General features: G+C 44.7%; 2 protein-coding genes across 4 annotated transcripts; both read right to left on the reverse strand.

Annotated features, from left to right (window-relative positions):
• Positions 1-448: 448 nt before the first annotated feature.
• On the reverse strand, positions 449-8,500 carry igfbp7 (insulin-like growth factor binding protein 7). The gene is made up of 6 exons (XM_081710830.1): positions 8,391-8,500; positions 7,377-7,879; positions 5,782-5,891; positions 3,904-4,011; positions 3,038-3,164; positions 449-2,193 (listed from the first exon to the last, which is right to left on the reverse strand). The coding sequence occupies exons 1-6, from the start codon at positions 8,396-8,398 to the stop codon at positions 2,171-2,173; spliced, it is 879 nt and encodes a 292-aa protein (XP_081566956.1). The 5' UTR covers positions 8,399-8,500; the 3' UTR covers positions 449-2,170.
• On the reverse strand, positions 8,161-14,314 carry cox18 (cytochrome c oxidase assembly factor COX18). 3 transcript variants are annotated; one of them, XR_014122706.1, is made up of 8 exons: positions 14,113-14,314; positions 12,761-13,175; positions 11,319-11,419; positions 10,846-11,117; positions 10,328-10,443; positions 9,879-10,026; positions 9,512-9,619; positions 8,527-8,545 (listed from the first exon to the last, which is right to left on the reverse strand). XR_014122706.1 is itself a non-coding variant. In XM_081710829.1 (7 exons), exons 1-7 carry the CDS (start codon positions 14,115-14,117, stop codon positions 8,378-8,380), a joined length of 1,185 nt encoding a protein of 394 aa, XP_081566955.1. In that variant the 5' UTR covers positions 14,118-14,282; the 3' UTR covers positions 8,161-8,377. The 3 variants fall into 3 exon arrangements, 2 of the variants coding, with proteins under 2 accessions (XP_081566955.1, XP_026882707.2); XM_081710829.1 differs by lacking the exon at positions 9,879-10,026 and having other exon boundaries at positions 8,161-8,545; positions 14,113-14,282; XM_027026906.3 differs by lacking the exon at positions 9,879-10,026 and having other exon boundaries at positions 8,161-8,545; positions 10,951-11,117; positions 14,113-14,281.
• Between the last annotated feature and the right edge of the window lie 1,354 nt (positions 14,315-15,668).

Here is a 15,668-nt window from a genome sequence, read left to right on the forward strand (position 1 = left end):
CTTCCTAGTCTTCCCAGCTCCCCTGGGAAAAAAAAAACAGAATAGCATTGGACAGGAGAGCCACTGAAAGGTTCAGAGCCTCTAGCCTGAAGTAATTGGGGATCACACGCTGGTCAGCTGAAATGGGGTCACTGAAAAATCCAGGCCTGCTCTCACGCTGAAGGTTTTTGCTTCCAGCGCAGAAAGGTCCTGTTTACACAAGTGTGACTTGAGAGATTCGCATCCTTCAAGAGGCCTTGCCTACGTGCCCTTATCCAAAGACGGCTTACTTAACAAGGATTTGGAGCTCCAATCCCAGATAGCTTCCAGCAGGGCTGTTCTGAATTAATGCTGGCGTATCAAGCCTCAGGTAAGCGGACCCTTTATGAGGAAACCGGCGTGCTAATGCAGAGAAGTCTGGGGGCCGTAGTGGAGCAGAGAATAACGGCATCGGTGTCAATAAACCAAACAACTTCCATAACCTTTTTATTTCTTTGTTCTTTAGTGAACATGCATAACTTGTAGAAATACATTAGTTCAGTGGTTCCCAAAGTGGGGAGTGAATGAAGCAAAAGACCTGTATGGTCAGGGTGTTTTGGGGGGGCTTGAACGTGTTCTTATCTACAAAAGGGGGTACTGCATGAGTTATTCATAATGATACGTTGGGTATCTAAAGAGAAAGACAATTCAAAAGCTACGAATTTCAGCCTTGTGCGTTGTTTGGGTCTGAGCTGTTTTAAATAGTTACTAATGATCAAAATGTATTGTTATTTATTCAAGATAAACATGATTTATTCCACACATTTAGTTTTTTTAATTTTAGAAAAATCATTTTATCACAAAATGAATAGCAATTAATAAAACGTATCCAGCAGGGGTAAATGGCAAATAACCATATATGCTGTCTAGATTGTTTGTAATCGAAATAAGGGCAACATATTTTAAATATTATTACATAAATTGTTATGGCTGTTTAAAAAAAAAACATATAATGTGGGTCCACCAGCACTGCCAACACAACACCACAAACACCAAACAAGGGGTAAAGTCATGGCACCCAAGACCAAATTTGTCATTCTGAGATAGTTAACAGTTCGCACATGTTGGCTTAAGTATATGAATATGTGACGTGGTGTGCGTGTGTGTGATTGTTTAAGGTTGGCTTTTAGCATCTTGGGACTTGAGGATGTCATCATAAGTGAGGAAACACTTTACGATATTTGCTTCGTACTTTCCTATATAACTTTTTGCATCGCCTGCCGAGTAAATGCATATCCCTGCAACCCTTTTAAACACTAATCCAAATAAAAGTCCTGTTTTTTTACATGCCAGATTCCAAATATAGCACCAATACTCAAATCACCAATACTTTAGCAATATAAAAACAAAGAGGAAGTGCATGCTGTGAAGGTAGATTAAGTGCCTGGTGTTTCATGTGTATGTATGTCTGCGTGACCCAACTTGCATCTAAAACACTTTCTACTTGACAACATGTCCCTGGCGTTCCTCAGCTATGTGAGCATGACCTCTGAAAGTGAACCAATATGTGAAGTGTGTGAAGGGAGACAAATAAAACTAAAAACATTGTCTTAACAGAGGCTGGGAAGGCCATGATAGAGGGGTGAGATGCATGTTTGCTGTGCCCACGTGTGATTACATGGAGATGTTGCACATTGACCCTAAATGCTCTGATGTGTTGATGTGGAGGTGTTTGTGTGCGTGTCTTGCGCATCTTTGGTAGAACATTCTGATTAGTGCTGTAGAATAAGATTAGTGCTGTAGATGTTCCCTGGGAAGGATAAAGTTGATAGAAAAGTTTGGGTCAGGTTTTGGACAGGTCACGCAAACACCCATTGAGTAAAACTCTTATGCGCCTGTGTGTTGATGGCATTACGCAGCTATATAGCTGGCCCACAGTGTGTGTGTGTGTGTGTGTGTGTGTGTGTGTGTGTGTGTGGAGCAATCTGAAGCAGATTTATGAGTGTTAATTCTGTTGTGCACTGTGTAAAGTGTGATTGTATGCCAATATATAGTGACCCTGCTATGCAGTGCTATGCGGTATACATCTTTGTAGTGTGTGTGTTTGTGCTTGCTCGTACGTGTGTACATATTACAGGGTGTGTAGTCATACAGCCGTGTGTAGTTGGTGTCTGATCCTGCAGAAGAATCCGTCAGGGTACACCCACACACCTTACAGCTCATCTTCCTTGACCACTGCACACATACACAGAGGAAAGATTAATGGTCAGTCTCACAGATTGATTATACTGACAGTATAACCAATGCTGACTAAAACCACAATGCACTGTGCACACACTGTGGATTATGGGAGAATTGGAGGGGGTATTGAGAACTGTTGACAGAGGAGAGTCAAGTGAGTTCACCCATATAAACCGGCACACAATTACACGTGCGGTTGTTACGAACCGGTTGACCAACACAGTATTATTGAGCTAACGCTGTCTAGGGAGTCTTAATATAACAAGCCTGTTCGTAACAAACATCACAGAGATGTTTTAAGAATGTTAAAGTCAGTTCTACCCCATGTGCCAAAGAGAGACCATCTTACCTGAAGTGCATTTTACCTCCCCTGTCACAGTGGATTACACTCAAGGTGGCCAATCTTGGGCCAGCACCGACGCTGAAGCCTCAGGCATTGCTAATTCAACTGGGTTGTTTATTTAGTCATTTATTTGGGTGATGGGGTTCAAGATATTTAAAGCCCCATCACAGGGGAACTCCAGCTGTCCAGAGGAGAAAACAGCAGTTCACTTTCCTTCAAGCATGCCAAAAAGACGTGAGCCATCTTTTGGGAGAGAGGTAAGTGACATCATCTGGGTTCCCTTGGAAACATCAGTGTGTATCCCTAACCGTGTGACAATCATATCCTAAGAGGGTCCATCAAGACCCTGAGACATGGCTTTATGTTTTCTGTTGTTAGGACTTCGCTTTAACAGTCAGGAACTGCACCTTTCTAAGTGCGTTCAGTGGCCTGACAGCAATATCCGTGGGTCCATAAGGAACGTATGCATAACTGGGAAAAATGGCAACCACTCACCCTTCTTGGAGGGGATGTCAGAGATGGAGTCCACCACGTGGATGGCGCCCACGGCTGACGCCTCTCCCAGGCTGTTGCTGGCGTGGCATTCATATAGGCCTGCTTCGCCCTTCGTGAGCGGTGAGATCTGAAACACACGCCCCACATCGTCACCTTCAGTTCACACCTCCTGTCTTGGAGGCTGATCTGGAGTCAGCAACCAATTTTCATGCTGAATGGATAATGAGCGACGGCTGATCGTAATGCACTGAACACCCGACATCGGCAGCCTCAGTCAGGGGTGCTCGAATCTGGACTTCAAATGTAACTGAGGTCCTTGGATTTAGTAGTGACAGGTAGTTCATTCAGAAGTTAAATTTACTGGTCCGACACTTTTTCAGCACAACTGAAAGTAAAGGGAAAGTGAATAAAAGAAACGGTAAGGACTAATTTGAATTCCTCAAAACAATACAACACTAATTTGAATGCATCAACCCAAGAACTCCCAATCGAACGTACCCTTTGTGGTTTCTCTGCGTGTTGCTGGGAAACTGTATATATACAGTCTGGATTTTTTTGCTGCACTTTCTTTTTTTTGCACAGATCTGCTATGCGGTGCTTGGCATCCAGGTTCCAATGTGTCTTAATCCATTTCCCTCGCCCAAGAGTGTGAAAACAAATACCCACACTAAACTAACACGTGAGCATTCCTGAAATTACTCTGTGTGTGTGTGTGTCTGTGACAGACAGTCTGTCTGTCTGTCTCTCTCACACACACACACACACACACGTCCATTGTGAATAACTAAGTGCATGTTGCCCATGGTTCACAACCAGGTATGATATCAGCACCAGACAGCAGGTTTGCCTGAGTAAGTGGAGCTTACCAGCACCCAACCTGTGACCTCATGCTTCTCGGGGCCTCCGCGAGTCTGGATGGCCATGTTGTCGCGGTCGCCAGGCAAAAACAGCGTCGTCGGTTCATCACCGCTCACCTACACAGATAAATCACAGATGTGTCAGTGCTGCCGCCACTCACCGCCGCGCTGATCTACTCAGCCCTCAGGGGGCGCCGGTCAACTGTTCTGGCTGAAAATGAGTAAACTGGCAGCTCGATTAATGTTTCCTAAACACCTCCAGTGAGTTTTGTTTTTTTTCCCAAATCCAATGACATGTTGGTTCTGCTGCAGTCTTGCAAGCTTGATTCATATCATAAGTTTTTAACTCTACAGTGGCTGTTGTTGAGAGATTTGTGCTGGCATCTTCAGTGTGAAGCTCATATTCGGTACAAATCTCAAGTGTGGTATGAATCTGAATCTGAACGAGGACGCAGATGAGAATATCTGCAACCTTCACAAGTTGCCTCAAACCTACTGAAGCATTTAGCACCAAACAAATGGTTTTGGAGAGGGAGAAAATGCTAAAATGGAAAGTGATTTGAATATGAGGTAATTCAAATACACCGATTACCAGTCAAGTCAAACTCTGCAGTGAGAAAACTCTCACAGCAAGGTGCGTGACTTTGGTAAATCCATCTTAATTCGATCAGTGTGTCTGCAGGATCCTCAGACATTAGCGCACAAAGCTGCTTGAGCTGTATTAATAAAAAAGGCCATCTAGAGGACTGGATTTGTTTCTAAAAGAGCCAGTGACTGAAGCAGCATCTCTGGACAATATTTCATGCTGCTACTCTAGTCCTAAACCTCAAAAATTGCGTAAAGTCTACAGAGAATAACAGATTTATCTCCAAGGCTATCCTCAAAGTCTTCCTCATTCCCTTTCATATACTTGCTTTCCATATATATGACCTTCCATCCAATTTGCTTGGGTTCTCTCTCTCTCTCTCTCTCTCTCTCTCTCTATGCTTCATATGGGGGTTTCCTGGAAGAATGCGAGGGTCAGCGTACTCGTCGTCCTTGCGGCTATAACTAAAATAATCACATGACTCTTCAGAGGGGGTTCATTCTACAGCTTGGACATTTTTCTCAAATTCCCCTACTGCACTAAAGCGTTCATCTGGCACCATGCAGTGCAAAGAACCATCTCGTGCAGAACTGGGAATCAGCGCAGATTATCATGCGGGAGTAGACACAGAACAAAAACAGACTGACTGGTGAGCATTGAAGATGGGATCATCAACCTCTGGTGTTATCGGAGTTTTTAGATGGCAGAGGCTTGTAAATGCTTTGACTTCAACAGCGCAATGATTTCTGCCGAGGATGTCTGCTCAGAGGCTTGACATCCTCCAAGCAGATTCCATGACTGATAAAGTTCTACCAAATCCCTCCCTTGTTTCCGGCGCTATTGTTTTTGCTGCGGTGTTATTCATAGCGGCACGCATCCTTTCACACAGCCCGTGCTACAATGTACACGCACACAGACATCCACACACCCCGGTGACTCATTCCTCAGTTTTCCAACTGGGATAATGGTCAATTGTAGAGGATTCTAAAAGAATGTAAAGCCATCATGGCCAGTTTAGGCTTGCACTGCAAAGCCTACCAGTGGACATTCAACATGAACAGGGTGACTTTATCTGTGCCATGAAAAGTGACCGCGCACAATGGTTACACGTCACAGGATCTTAGGGCAACAGAACAGAAAATGAGGCTTTGGAAAAAAGACTGGAATAGGCTGGAATGTGACAGGCTGGATGTCAAAGACCAGAGGTGTCTAGAACTTCAACTAAAGTTGAGGAGTGTTCGTATGGCGCGTGACGGCCATGTCAGCCCACAGGTTCAGTGGGGAGTAACTCACAAACGCACCTTCCTCCAGGTGAGCACGGGCGTGGGGATTCCGATGACCTCGCAGCCGAGGTAGACCTGGGAGCCGGTCACGTTCCACACCTCTTTGGGAGCGGTCACGATGACGGGCGCTGGGCAAGGAGAGAGGGGCATGACTCAGTGACTTTAGTGATCTCTGCTCAGTGATCGATAGGTTCTCTCAGCTGGAAGGGATGTTGAAGAGCAGGCTGACAGGTGGGAGCGGGGCAGGGGGGAGACAGAGAGAGGGGGAGAGAGAGAGAGAGAGAGAGAGAGAGAGAGAGAGAGAGAGAGAGAGAGAGAGAGAGAGAGGGAAACAGAAAGGCAATGGGCAGGGATTGTCCATAAAACTGAGTGACAGACTACGATTAAAGACATCACAGACATCTCATGCTTTATGGCCTTTTAAAAAGACAAATCCACAAAGTTTGTCTGGAGGGAATTCCACAGATGGTCAGCTCTGATTCACAGCCCTCATGCAACATTGTTACAAATTAGTTTTAATCTATTACCACGTGCAACATTAAACATTACAGTCTTTTACTCTGACTGGGCATGACTGAACGTTTGTGGAATGTATAACTTAAGTGCTTTCAAATTCCTTGTTGCTACCCCTGTTTTCACCACATGGAATGTAAAGTAAATAACAAGCCTAACGTGCATATGAGTTGACATCGAAGAAAGCGAAAAACAAACGCCCCGCACAGCCCAGGTCATGTGCTACCTGCGGTGAATGCAGCCCAAGCGTAAGCCTGCAGGATATGGTCTTATTAGGAGAGAGAGGGGGGGGGGGACTCTCTACCAGATAGGTGTTGTCTTTCACAGAGCGTTAATTCCAGGTCGGCTCGCAGGTCTAAGTGTACGAATGTCCACTAGTCTGAAGAACTCCATCTTCACTTTACCCACAACACAAGTCTTTGTTTTGGCAGGCAAGACACGCCTATTTGATCAGAGCCCTGCTCTCATACACCAATGCAAATCCCACTGCAAGGCTGGAATTTCAGACAAGTCGGTTCAGGGCTGTGAAACGGGTCTCACCCTGGGTGAACAGTGGCCTGCAGCCTATTCTATTGGAATGGGGGGATGGGGGGGAATCTGAGGGTACCAGATGTGTGTGTATGTGTCAGTATAACTGGGACGTCTACCTTTTCACCTTTCCTGTGGAGATATTTCTGCCGGTCTACAGGTTCGGCTCGGAAACAGGCGTCACAGGACAGATCTAACTCAATTTATAAATAAATGAATGAATTTTTAAAGCCATAACGAGAGGGACACGTAAAAAATATAGCTCAGTTCATTTACGTAAATAGAAAAATCCCTTGCTTTAATTCAATACAGAATGAACGGTGTGAACTATCTTCGATATTCAAAATCGGATTAGTAAATTCATAAACTGCACAACGAGACTTCGGAAACCGATCAGCTTTGGTGTTCCATTTAAACAGGCTTCATTTGCACAAAAGCGCGCGCGTACCTGGCACAGTTCATCGCTCCCACCAGCTATTCATGATTTAAAGGATTAGTTGAAGTAAAATTCAACAAGTTCTACTCATAAAGATGCTAATTTGCAATAAGGTCACGCAGAAACACCTCCTCACCTTGCATACATTTGCCCTTGTTCTGAACTTGAATCGCGGGCTTCCTCTCACTCTCCGCTCTCAGACTGGCGGCTTTCAGGTCGCAGCCGGTCTTGTAGGTCACGCCGTCGCTACCACACACTTCGTAGTCGCTCTTGCAGGAGCACACGCCGCGTTTGCTCTTCTTCCCCTTTACGCACTCCAGGCCAGGCGCGCACCGCTGGGCCGCGGAGCCGCGCCCGCCGCACGGCTCACCGGCGCCCGCGGCGCAGACCGAGCAGCAACCGCACGCGTCGGGAACCGTGCCGGACGCACAGCCGTCGGCTGGCAGCGGGGCGCACGAGCTTGCGTCGCACGTGCCGCAGGTGCGGGGAACGCGGCCCGCAGCGGCGGCAAAGGGCAGCGTCACCCCGAAAACTAAAGTCCAAAACATGCTCAAGCGCATTACCGTCCCAGCCCCGGTGCCCCGCGGTTCTGGGGCGAGCGTGTCCTTCTGGAACGAGAGGACGAAACTTAACCCCGCCCTGAGAAAGAAAAAAAAATCACACTGCTGCGCCTGTAGTTGTCATCCAAGTAAACATTTAAAAGGCTCCTTCACAAAAAACATAGCAAGCAAACTGGATAAGTTTCTTAAGACTGTAAAATCTAGGCAAATTCTTTTAGAAATTAGGCAGATATATTCCTTGCAGACTTTGTATCTTAACCTTTGTATCAGAAACTACTGTTTAGTGAGTTTATGTTACTCATCCACTTTCTTTCCACATACAAACTGACAAACAAAAATTCATGAGGAAACCAACATCAGTGAGGGGGTGTTGAACAGTTTACTTCTGTGCATAGTTTAACTTGACTGGGTTACTCGCCCCTTATAAATAATTTAATACATGAAGAGTCCTCAGCAACAGAGTGTTTTCAGTATTAAAGTCTTTGCATTGGCAACTGAGTGATGTAGGGGAAACATGCTACAGAATGCGGAAGCCTTTTCAGGAAGAGACTCCAAGTGTGATGCTTTTCTCAGGCTTTCATTTGATGTACTTGGTCATGAGGGCCGTTGCAATGTCCCTGTATGGTGTGGCTGAATCTGAACGCGTCAGTGGGATCCGGCAGAGAGCACGGAATCGCGGCGACCGCAGGAGAAGGTTATGTCCCAGGCCAACACAGCTGGAGCACAGCCAGTACAACGCCATGGACTAGTTAGAAAAAAAAGAGAGACGTTGAAGGGGGAGGGGAAGTGAGGAAAAGAGATAGAATTTCAAATTTTACTGATATAGTTTAACCTTCGCAGGAGATAAAACAGTGCACGCACAAGATTGCATACAATCACGGTACTTGCTCACTTTAAGAGAGAGCTGCCCAGAGAGTCGTAATCCAGCAATCAGATGCAGCTGTGTGTTGTGTGTGTGTGCGCATGCGTGCGTGCGTGCTGGGACCTCGATTGCCACTGAAATCTCTCCCGGTATTCAGATCTATTATAGTGTTGTATCTTCCATGCTGGTTAAACAAATGAAGTGAATAGCAACGTGGAGGAGCACGGCACACGTGCCTGACCTGTGTGCACTTCACGTCACAACATGCTTCTCTGCTCAGCAGAGGTCAAACCCCCCAGAGCAGTGTAAGAGACCCAAGAGAGGAAGACAGGTACACAAGGCTAATCACTGAGACAAGGAGAGTGACAGACAGCCATAGATCTTAGAATAATCTGGTCAAATGGTTTACAGTTCAGATTTATGATGACACAATAAATGAGAAAAACAAAACCACAATACTATAATGTCATGAAATCTAAAAAATAAAGACCTCATTTTTGGGACCAGCCAACCGAATAATGTTTTAAACACCTTATCAAACCAGTAATATAACACAACATGACTTGAATTTTTGAAGAAGAGATAAATAAGTATATATTATTATTAGTCTATGTTTAAAGATAAAAGTTATATAAAAAACACACAAAGACTCCTACGTCTTAAAATCAGGTCACAACCACCACCACCCCACCCCCGCCCATTTAGGATCTTCAGTGAGGGAAGTCTGTCGTAAACATGGAGACCCTTTAGTTTTATTTACAGAATTGGAGGTGAAGTGCAACTCAGACCCTTATAGTCTTTGAGTCAAGTAACCATAAAGTCTCTCTCCCGCACACTTGGGGTACTTACAGAGGGAACAGTGGCAGCTAAAGGGACCATCACCACCGAGATTGCCCTAATGAAGTTGGTCATGTACTTCTGGAACTTGGAAGACTCTAGCTGCCTCAGGGCAAATATCTGTCGAACAAACATGAATCAAACTTGAGACAAGCAAGACTTGAGACAGTTTCACAACAAACTCAAGAAATCAGGCAAAAAAGTAATCAAATTACAATATTTGTTCTTAATGTCAGTATTAAATATAAGCTGACTAATGTGCTACAGGGGGTGTTTAAGCACCCTGGAGCTGAGGGAATAGGAATCAAACTGTAATGTGAATTTAACTGAGATGTTAGCCCTAGGCTTTATCTCTGTATATGTTACAAATGTGATTTACCATTGCAAAAACACTCTGGTGTAGATCTGGGTTTCATTCAGTTTTAGAAAAGTTATTAGTACATTTGATTTCATCTGGGGTTGATGGTATTCAGTGTGGTCTTAGTTTTTCTGATAAGGACCCAGACTTCTTAATCATAATAAGAAATCTGGAAAAAAAAAAAAAAAAAAAGACAAAATGAATTTTGAGATCACTGGTGTCCTTGGAGAGTGAGCGTGGGAAGGTTTTGTTTTGTGTTTGTGTGTGTGTGTGGCAGGGGGGCTGCTGGAGCACTATTTCATCCCATATGTAGCTCCAGCACACCTGACCCTAGCCCTGATGAAGTGGATCGGCAGTGTGAGACGAGGGTAGAAACTAACCTCTGCATGGTGGCAGGCCCTTAGTATTGCACTACAAATACTAGTCAACGCTCTGGGCTTATTTGAGATCAGCTGGGGAGGGGTCCTTACCTCAGTGATGAGCAGATTAACAAGGCCCAGAGATACAGGAATGACCCAGGTGGAGTCTGGGAGTGTGAGGTCTGGAAACCACAGAGTGCCCCCTGCTGCCAGCTGCTCCAGCAAGCCTGTGAAAGCCAGCGAGGGTTTTTACACAACAAAGCTGCTGGTTCATTTTTCGGTTTGTTTCCAGTTCAGACGAGGTGCGCTCTGCTTTGGCAAAGGCAGTCTTTTCACATGTGAAAAATGTGTGAAGCCTCTATTGGTCTGCTTGTCCAGGTGCTCCTGGTTTTCTAATCTGTCAACACACTTTCTGTGAAAATCTTCCACTCTCTATAACATGCCACTGCACAAAGCAACGACAAACATCTTCGCTTCGCTCCTACTCCTATTCCTATCTTTCATCTACACATTTTAGTGTGTTTTGTTTGTTTATTAAAATGCAAGTTTTTTGTTTAAAGGCAAGTTTTCCTCTCCATGAATATTGACATTGCATTTCTAAAACTATATAACGGTATTTTCAAACCCACCGCCTGGAGCTAGCATATCCTGGCCTGCTGAGGGCAGAAAGGTGGCTAGGGAATGCGAGCCCGTTCTTAAGCGTTTCTGGTGTTGTGGGGGTAAGGATGGGTTACCGCCAGGAATGTGTTCCACTCCGACACTGAGGTTGCGCAGGGCGAGAGACACACCCACCCACATGGGCAGCTGCACCCAGATGAGCAGGCTGGTCTTAAACGGGTGGCAGTTGTCCCGGATGTACAACTCGGACACGACCCGCTGCAGGTTCTTCCTGAAATGGTACCTGTGCGTACCGAGGCAGTGATGAGCATGTGTGAGGGATCAACCCCAAAAGACAAAGACATTCATTGGCTGTGCTCCTGGTTGTGCTGTGTGCTGATTTACCATGATATTTAGCGTCAAAATGGTTTAATCGGTTCCAAAACTGAAGTCATACGGAGTCTTGGCTGAATGTAAGGTGTAGTGCGTTGCTGGGGGTTCTCACCTGCAGGTTTTCTCAGACCAGTGCTTCTCTTTGGCTCGCACCGAGATCTCGTAGCTTAGCTGCTTGGCTATCTCCGCAATCTCTTTCTGCAGGGCTTCAACCTGGCTGAGAGCAAGAGAGGATCCCGTCACCGTCTCCCGCCACTGACCTAGGAGCAGCGCCCTAGGTGTGTTTAAGCTCAATCACTTGAGACTGCAAGGAGAAAAACTGATCCCAGGTCATGAATCTCCCTCAGAGAAGGCGTGTCGATGTATTTTTGAAGGCCAGCCAGTGTTGGAGGGTGAAAACAAACAGAAATATTAACGCAGGCTCTGCCGCAGGGACAGAAAAGGAGGCGGAGTCTAGGCCTCTGGGAGTGTGTGGGTGGGCAATTTATGGGTGCGAAAACAGAAAGATTTATCCGGGACAAAGGATGAAGACGAGTGGGAACCTAGGAGTGGACTTTTCTCAGGAGCACGGATCAAATATCGTTCAACACATGAAAGAGCAAAACCCAACAGGCAAAAGGAAGGACCAGTGTTTTATGAACTCTGCTTTCTACGTTTATGTCCCAGATTTATTGTGTTGCTGCTAAGCGTTTAGAAGCTGGGATCAGGATTCATAAAGTGCGGCAGTAATGCAGGTCTAGGATCAGTTTTAGTGTCAAATGAAACACTGAGGATTCACATCAGCTCTCCTTTTCTGAGGCACTGTCCGAATACTTACCTACAACTACGTCCCTTCATATACTGATTAGGCCTAAAAAACCCCAAACAAACCCTGATTCTAGATCAGTGCCAGTAACCTAAGACATTTTATAAACAGCAGGCTTAGTCGCTGAAGCTACTGTTCTCACGCAACAGGAATTCAACTTTGGAGAAAAAGACCCTGGTGACATTCCTGGCATATTTCTGCTTTATTTGAGCAAACAGTTTCGAGAATGCACAGATGCATCTTTGCTCACTGTCTGCAGCTTGTTTGGGGTGTGGTCCAACACTGCCTCGTGACACTGAAGCCTGTACTCTAAACATCTAAGCTCCATTTACTGAGACGTTCTGCACTCGTCAAAGAGTACAGGTCCAAGCAGCTTTACAAATGCTGTTGCACAAAATAATGTTTCATAGTTGCTATCGCAATATTGGCCTTTTCAATACTAGCATCAGTGTAAATACTTTTCTAAAAGAAAGCAGGGTTACCTTTAACTATGTTCATGCTCACCCAATAATATTTTTATATACTTATGATTGTTGTGAAATCTAGAAATATGATTGTAAGTTATAGCATTTTGTACATAAGGTAATGTCATCCTTGTTATCAGACACTAAAGGTTTAATCCCTGTACTGATCTAACACACATGTCTCTGATAATGAAACTGCAGGACCATTTGAACATCAGAGGAATCGCTGCAGGCCAATGGTTCTCTTGGTACCACCCCCACCCTCCACCCAGTATGAAACGAGACCTTTGCAATGATGAGGGTCTGGTAGACGGCAAGGGGCAGGGTGATGGTGGTGCGCAGTGCCAGCGTGGTGCACAGGATGCTGGCCCACCAGGGAAGCCCCGTCAGCTGCTGGGCAGAGACGAGGAGCTGCTCGGTTAGGTGCACGGGGGCGGAGTCCGCCACACTCTCATACCAACCGGGCCGTGCTGAGCTCAAAGCCCTGCAGGGCTGAAGCTTCAGGGGCAGCATGGCCAATGGGGACCCCAGCCTGGAGCCCAGCGGGCATGTAGGGAGAGCTCTGCAGGTCATGGTCGACGCCCTTCGAGAGACACCTCTGCTCCAAGGTTTTCCCATCGCCTGGTTGCCATGGCAATGTGACAGCAGGCAGCGGGAGGTCAAAGGGCAAGGGAGTCTCAGCCATGTCATGGTAAGGAGTCTGAGAGAGAGCACACGGATTCAGCGCCAAGACTAAATGACATCTTAAGATTGTTGATTGTAAAGTGCAAAGTGTATTCTGCTTTTAAATTGCTGGGTGGAGAGATGCAGTGAGTTACGTTTACTGAAGGACACGAAGCGCATAAATGTCCTATATGGCATTGATTACACTTTGCGTGCAGCACTGTACTACATCTTACATATACAAAATATGGAGTCCATCACCTATAACTATGACCTCGTGTTAGTGATTAGATGAGATGGGGTTCATGGTGAGTTTTTTAATCACTGCCTTATATGCCTATATACTTCTTATTCTAACAAGAGTGAAACAGTGGCTTAACTTTTGAAAAGGAATTAAAAATAGTATAGTTGTTTTTTTTGTAAATAAATAGCTAGTTCAAATGTCCCCCTTGCATCAAAACCATGCTGTGTGAAATAGCTAGCAAACTGATACAGCATACTGGCGACTGGGGATAGTCAATAAAATCTCTGATATTTGCTGCACTGTCCATCTCTTACACATAACTGATGCATCTGTCCTGCATTAATACTAGTAAAGTAGTAAAGCAGTTTTTACTCATTCATTTTTTAGAATACTTAATTGATAACTGCAGTTTGAAGTTCAGTTTATCTGTAAAACTGAATCTGTGACAAAAGCCGGCAATCGTTGTGTTTGCAGTGCCCGCCCTTTTAAAAGAAAATGATCTTCAGAGACAGACAGCTAGTTAGCTAGCTAGCTCTCTCTCTCTCTCAGAGAGAGAGAGAGCGAGAGAGAGAGAGAGAGAAATATCATACAGCGCTACACTCGTTAATATTTGACATGAAAAACACATCAGGTCAGTTAAGTTAGAAAAGAAGCTAGCTACACTAACTAGCTAGCTAACCTAGCGTTAGCTAGATAGCTTATAACTACATAAAGACACCAGAAGCCTCACCTCATATTCCAGATTTTAAAGAGGACGAAATACCAACATATTCTCTGATGAATACATCAACCATTAAAGAACAATTAATTTACTGTTAACCACAAGCTAGCTAACATTTACCCTGAGAATGGCATCTCTTAACATGCTTTGCATTGTTGACGCATACATATGACGTGTGCGTCGACATTTTTGTGACAATCTTTGTAACACAACCATGATAAAATTGTCTGGTTCTTAATTTTGGATTCAGAGTTTTGGTATCAATATGTCCCTCTTCATGCCCACAAAATAGGTTCACTTGTTTTTGTTCGTAAGTAGAAATATTACGAACGGAAAGAAATAAGCACAGCGTCATCTGCTGGATGAGAAATTCAGTTCGCAAGGTGAACCTCAATCAAAACTTCAAACCATCTCACCACGCTGTTCCTATATTTATATATGTGTATAAGGTTGCTGTGATGCACACTTGGCCAGGAAAGTTCATGATTGAACAGGTAAACACGGGGACAGCATGGTGCATTTTGATACTGGGTGGATATGAAACCGTTTATAGACATGGCTATGTAACTCAGTCACTCATACACATACACATTCAGCTGGCTAATGATTCTCCACAAGGGGGCGCTATTAGCTTTCAGGTAAGTGTACTATTCTAGGAGTGGTGCTTCGAAACTGTGTCCTTGTTTCACACGTCGCTTCTCTGGGTGAACGGCTCGAATGCGGGCAGTTTTGCAGACCCCTCTGCCTTTTATGGTTCCAGTGTATTTTCTGGTGCATACAGTGGGCTATAACTATCAAATTCAGAGCTGAATCAGAAGTGTTGATTTAGGAAAGACACACGCATGCAGTATTAGGAATGAACTTGGTAGTGCTTCATTCAGTTAATAAAAGAAAGGCTCTCCGTTTATCCATTTATACAGTGACATGTAGTTTTAGTTTACTTAACATTATTTCATATGTAGTTTCTAAACAAATACAGGCAGGTATTGTGTTAGGAGTGCCACCCCACTAAAATGTTTCCTTTATGATACTTTGTTACATTCTACACTGAGAGAATTGACCATATCATCACTTTTATGCATATTTTCCAACTCCAAGCTGTATAAACTCAAATGCGCATTGGATTTAAGCATATCAGATGATGTGTAATGTGGGAGGGTGTGGCCTAAGGAGATCAACACTCTATATCAAGGTGAGCGTGATTATAAGGCAGCTTCTTTTCCTCAGGCAAAATGCGCCAAAAAAGAGATTTAACTGACTCTGAAAAGTCTAAAATTGTAAAACATCTTTCAGAGGGATGCAGCGCTCTTAAAATTGCTAAGCTATTGGGGCGTGATCACAGAACCATCAAACGTTTTGTTGCAAACAGTAAACAGGGTCGCAAGAAATGTGTTGAAAAAATAGACGCAAATTAACTGCCAGAGATTTGAGAATCAAACGAAGATGCCAGGAACCCATTATCCTCCAGTGCTGTCATATTCCAGAACTACAACCTACCTGGAGTGCCCAGAAGTACAAGGTGTTCAGTACTCAGAGACATGGCCAAGGTATGGAAGGCTGAAACC

This window comes from Electrophorus electricus, chromosome 3 (genome assembly GCF_041902795.1).
Source record: "Electrophorus electricus isolate QZ-2024a chromosome 3, ASM4190279v1, whole genome shotgun sequence".
Classification (NCBI taxonomy): domain Eukaryota; kingdom Metazoa; phylum Chordata; class Actinopteri; order Gymnotiformes; family Gymnotidae; genus Electrophorus; species Electrophorus electricus.

Coding starts and splice junctions, on each gene's coding strand:
- cox18 (XM_081710829.1), bottom strand. Junction 10,444..10,845: donor GGATATGCTAGCTCCAGGCG/GTGGGTTTGAAA, acceptor TGGCTTTCACAG/GCTTGCTGGAGCAGCTGGCA. Junction 9,620..10,327: donor TTAATCTGCTCATCACTGAG/GTAAGGACCCCT, acceptor TTTGTTCGACAG/ATATTTGCCCTGAGGCAGCT.
- igfbp7 (XM_081710830.1), bottom strand. Junction 5,892..7,376: donor CAAGGGCAAATGTATGCAAG/GTGAGGAGGTGT, acceptor CTCCTTGCCCAG/CGCCCGTCATCGTGACCGCT. Junction 4,012..5,781: donor CCGTGCTCACCTGGAGGAAG/GTGCGTTTGTGA, acceptor TTATCTGTGTAG/GTGAGCGGTGATGAACCGAC.